Source organism: Lactuca saligna, chromosome 1 (assembly GCF_052625555.1).
Source record: "Lactuca saligna cultivar CGN05327 chromosome 1, ASM5262555v1, whole genome shotgun sequence".
Taxonomy (NCBI): Eukaryota; Viridiplantae; Streptophyta; class Magnoliopsida; order Asterales; family Asteraceae; genus Lactuca; species Lactuca saligna.
This window is the reverse complement of record NC_136417.1, coordinates 126,603,624-126,608,362: the sequence shown is the minus strand read 5'-3', so window position 1 is coordinate 126,608,362 and position 4,739 is coordinate 126,603,624. Positions and strand designations below refer to the sequence as shown.

The 4,739-nt window shown below is 33.1% G+C and overlaps 1 protein-coding gene across 1 annotated transcript; it reads right to left on the bottom strand.

The window, feature by feature from the left end:
- Positions 1 to 480: 480 nt before the first annotated feature.
- On the bottom strand, positions 481 to 2,628 carry LOC145044259 (transcription elongation factor SPT4 homolog 1-like). Its single transcript, XM_078993141.1, has 5 exons — positions 2,448 to 2,628; positions 2,161 to 2,252; positions 1,653 to 1,708; positions 1,429 to 1,490; positions 481 to 816 (listed from the first exon to the last, which is right to left on the bottom strand). Exons 1-5 carry the CDS (start codon positions 2,532 to 2,534, stop codon positions 766 to 768), a joined length of 348 nt encoding a protein of 115 aa, XP_078849267.1. The 5' UTR covers positions 2,535 to 2,628; the 3' UTR covers positions 481 to 765.
- Between the last annotated feature and the right edge of the window lie 2,111 nt (positions 2,629 to 4,739).

Sequence of the window (4,739 nt, the reverse complement as noted above, 5' to 3'; positions counted from 1 at the left end):
AATTGGGGACTTCCCTTGCATTGTTGTATTCTAATGGTAATCAAAGTAGAGTGGATGCAAAAGGGGTTTCTCCGGGTACTTTTGCTTAAAATACATTAAGTCTAAGAAGAATCAAATGAGGGCTAAAAGTGAAAAGACCAAACTACCCCCACATGTAAAACACATGATATGTTGTAACAGTTGAAAAATGATGGTATGAGTATGAGCATGAGCGAAAAATGACCATTCATTCAATTTTTGTAAGACACAAAGACCATTTATGTAATTTTGTCATTTAATTACAACCATTAAAAAAAATATTGACAAATGTAACAAAGTTAGTCATAAGAACCCTTAGTGTAAAGAATTTCAAACATAAGGACGATCTTTGCAATAAATCCATTGCAAGGATCAAACATGGTATGTTTTGCAAAGCACATGGACCATTAATGTAATTTTTTTTGTCTAATTTAACTATTTTTCTAAGTATTTAAAACCAAATACAACAAATTTGTCATTACTATAACACCAAATAAAATAATAAAAAATTGATAATTTTCTTGGATGGTATAACCAACCCATTGAGAAATATATACATGAAAAAAAAAGAGACAAATACGGAGAAGCCAGAATCTTAATAAATCAAAAACCTCCCATACAACAAAAAGTAAGTCTAAGTCTTCTAGTTTTTTATACCAAACAGTTACAACTATGAATTCAACTTATATATATATATATATATATATATATATATATATATATATATATATATATATATATATATATTCATACGCGTTTTGGTGGATGATATTGCACCCGCTCTTCCTCACATAGAGCCTGGAAAAAAAACAACACCAAATAGTTATGTATGTGTATGGGCCATAGAGCAAGAAATAGCATCAACATCCTACCTTCAAAAAAAAACTTTATGAATTTTGCTAAATATAACATTGTACTTTGAATTATTTTTCTTATTAGAACATTATACTAAATACTCCATCCAATTTTATTTGTAGCAAGCATAGAAGGAATATAAGGTTTTCATGAGGCTGGTTTTTTGAAGAACAGTAATGTAGTTAGTAATAGGAGGTAGGATGTAAAAATAAACAAATCAATGGAAGTATGTTGTTATTTATACATATGATTTTGGTTCAGACGAAATGCAACATATAGCCATCTACTTTGAATATTTGTGCATCATAAGCCTTTCTGTTTCAGCATTGTAATTTCAATGTGTTATCTACTAATCAAGGAATTACAGTTTTTTTTTTCTTATTTGTCACTTTTATACAATTATAGCACTGCAAAATATTGCTTTGTCTTTGGATGATAGCAGATTTTTCAAAGTAAAATGAAAGTAGGATGTTATAAGAAACAAATCAATGAAAGTACATTGATATTTCTTGCATGCAATAATAATATAATATATGGTAGGTAAAAGCCAAGAACCTGCAGATCCTCCGATAGGGCTTCTGAGACTGCAAGTGTGTAGCAACCAGGAACATATTTGCCTGCAAACCAGAAATCCCAGGTCAATAAAAGTCAAGAAAATAGATAGTTATAAAGGGAAACATTTATTAACAAAAACCCATGCTATTGGCTATTGCCATGGACATTTAACACCACAAGTGACAAGTGTATGTGTATGGATTGGAATGGGATTAAGTGAATACCAATTCGTAGCCACCTAGCAGCCCAACTTCTGGCAGGATCCATTACCGAGATAATCCTACAGCAAAAGGGAGGGAACATTTACATGTAGTAACAAAAACCATTAATTAGTCTCCATCTACTCTAGAGCTATAATCTATAGTATTTTAACATAATCAAACAATGTCAATGGTCTTGTGACAGTGTCACCACATATCATTTCATTGTATCTTTTGCTAACCCCATTCCCAACAGAGAAGCATAAACACATATAACATACATAAAGAAAACATGTCCCAATCTAAAACACTGCTAAATTATCTGAAAACAACAAGCTTTATTGGATCTGTGTGAGCTATGGCGTTCAATTTCTTCCTTTCCCAATTAATTCATGTTTGCACAAGTCTAAACAGATATCATGTATCATGTTTTAAAACAGATGTATCTTCTCCTACTAAATCCGCAGTCCCAGACAAAATGTTTATAGCATTCTAAGAAGCATCCTACGTTTTTTAGGGTGTAAATCTTTACCCAGTAAAATTAGGGGTAGTGCAATCCGCGACACGTTCATGATCCTCCTCCATCTTGAAGAAACTACAGTTCTCACATCCTGATTCTCGAAACTACAACTCAAAACATCCAAACGGCTCAAGTAAGCAGCAAACAACTAATTCATACACAAACAGCAAAATTACAAACTAGAAACCGAAACCTAGATTAGGTTGACCTCAAAACAAAACCAAAATCGGTAATACAAAACCCTAGTTGGAATTTTAGGGCTACTAGATCAACTATGTTAGGGGAAATGCGTAGCGAACCTGATCGTACGTTTTCACCAGGCGGCAACGAAGACACGCTCGAAGTTCATGGCCGAAGCTGGTTGGAATTTGCGCGGCGTTCGTCATCGTTTACCTCTCTTTTGCCCGGCGCTTTCTCGAAACTCGACGTTCTACGGACTCGCCGGCTCTCTAAACATCAGACTGCTTGGGATTACCTTTTAATTTTAAAGTGTACTTTTTTTCAAAAAAGAAAATTTTAAATATATTTATATTTTAGTTTTAAGGGTAAAAGTTAATTTTTTATCAAAAAAAAAAAAGGATTTAATGACTTTTGAAAAATCAAAATTTTTTTAAAAGTTTGTTTGAAAAGAAATTTTTTATTTTTCAAACAACTTTTGGGATTTACTTATTAGAAAACTTAAAAATCAAAAAGTTTTGAAAAGTAAATTCAAACACTCATTCAAATTCTTGCTCTTTTTATTTTCTTTGAGTATAGATTGATACCGTAAGTTTGAACAATATAATTATTCGTTTAAAAATAAACAAAAACATGATCAAATGTCGTAGAAGAACAATAATTTTTATAAATAAATAAAAAAAAAACTAAATATTTCTAATTGGCAAATGGTATAAAAACCTTTAAGTTAGCATGCTCAGGATTTTTTTTGCTAACTACATCTATTGATGGTCTCGGTCATCATATGTCTCATATGGAATACCATACTATCCTTCGATACAACCTCATGTTTCCTCTATTTTCGATTGACGAGATATGTTCAGTTTGCCACAAGGCATGCTTGAACACTTTTTGAGAACATGCAATTCATTATAAATAGCTCTTGGGCTCAAATACCTACATGGTGTGGTTAAGGATGTTCTCTTTGATATCTTTCGGTGTGTTGGTGTTTTCATTAAAAAAAAAAATGGTTGTGAACCTTTTGACTTACCCGCTGGATGGAAGATTCACACTCAGATCGGTTGACATCTTGGTCTTTGGATGGGGAGGAGGGAAGCAGGCTTGTGTGGATCTTACTGGGGTCTCCCCTTTCGTGAGTTTGAGGAGTGAGGGTTTCACAGCGGGACATGCTACTTTGAAAGTGGTCACGTGCAAAGTAACAGAACACGTGAATGCATGCATTGAAAATCAACATGTGTTTATAGTTTTTGCATTTTGACACCTTTGATTTTCTCGCACCAGATGCGGTTTAATTCATTCAACAGAGTCCAACGGGTCATACATAATAATGTTATATCTCCTAGATCCACATGTGTTATTTTCAAATGAACTAGTTTTGCAATCCAGAAAGGGGTAACGGTGCATCTTGTTGCTCATTTGCCTTCCATCGATATGTATTGACTTATTTTGATATGAAATAAATATATTCAAACAAAAAAAGTTTAATTTTAGGTCCATTAATTGCATATTTTTGTTCATATTTGCCATTTATGCAGTTTTCCAAGTGATTTTTATGCTTCGCTGTAGGTAACATTGCCTAATGGCTGAAGTGGAGTTGACATGGATACCACATTAGCATGCTTTGTTTTTTGGCCAAATGAAAGCACCCATGGAGCAAACATAGCTTAATGGCCGAAGTGGAGCTGGAGTGAAAGCGCCCAAGGAGCAAAATGAGCCATCCAAAAATCGAACTGGTGACCTTTGATTAACATTGCAAACAACGTTACCACCAAGCTACACACGTTTATGCAAATATGAAAGTTGCATAAGTAAATATATAACCTACAGAAAAGTGAGCTAAGAAATAATATTATATATTGTTAGGGTGCAAAGCTCTTCATTTGATGGTGTCTTAGGCTTACCCCTTGTAATATGAGTTTTTGGGCTGAGCTAGCCTATAAATACTACTCTTAGTATCATTATATAGGTTGAGAGAGCTCTCATTGTATAGATATCTAGAGAGTAGTTCTAGAGTGAAAGAGTAGTGTAGTTAGCAAGTACATGCTTCTACATTTTTGTAGTTCTCACATTATCTATACAAATAAGTGCTTAAACTTTAAATCGGGTCATATCGATTATGTATTGATTCTTCAATTTCGTATTTTTCATCTTCAATGGGATCCTACATGTGGTATCAGAGATTAATCTTGAAGGTTTAACAACTTTTTCAAGATCAATGATCCTTGATGGCAATATTTTTGGTGTGTAATCGACTTGAAGATTCGAATTTTTGGTGAGTCTCTCCATTGGATCTTTTTACTTTCGGTTCTAAATTTGTTGATCCATTTATCTTTGTAATTCAAAATCTATCAAAATCTCTCGGAATCATGTTTTTGAGATCATTTTTGATCATTTTGTTTTCAATGGATCTATTT

Coding starts and splice junctions, on each gene's coding strand:
- LOC145044259 (XM_078993141.1), bottom strand. CDS start 2,534: ATGACGAACGCCGCGCAAATTCCAACCAGCTTCGGCCATGAACTTCGA. Junction 1,709..2,160: donor ACTACCCCTAATTTTACTGG/GTAAAGATTTAC, acceptor CTTTTGCTGTAG/GATTATCTCGGTAATGGATC. Junction 1,491..1,652: donor TGCTAGGTGGCTACGAATTG/GTATTCACTTAA, acceptor TCTGGTTTGCAG/GCAAATATGTTCCTGGTTGC.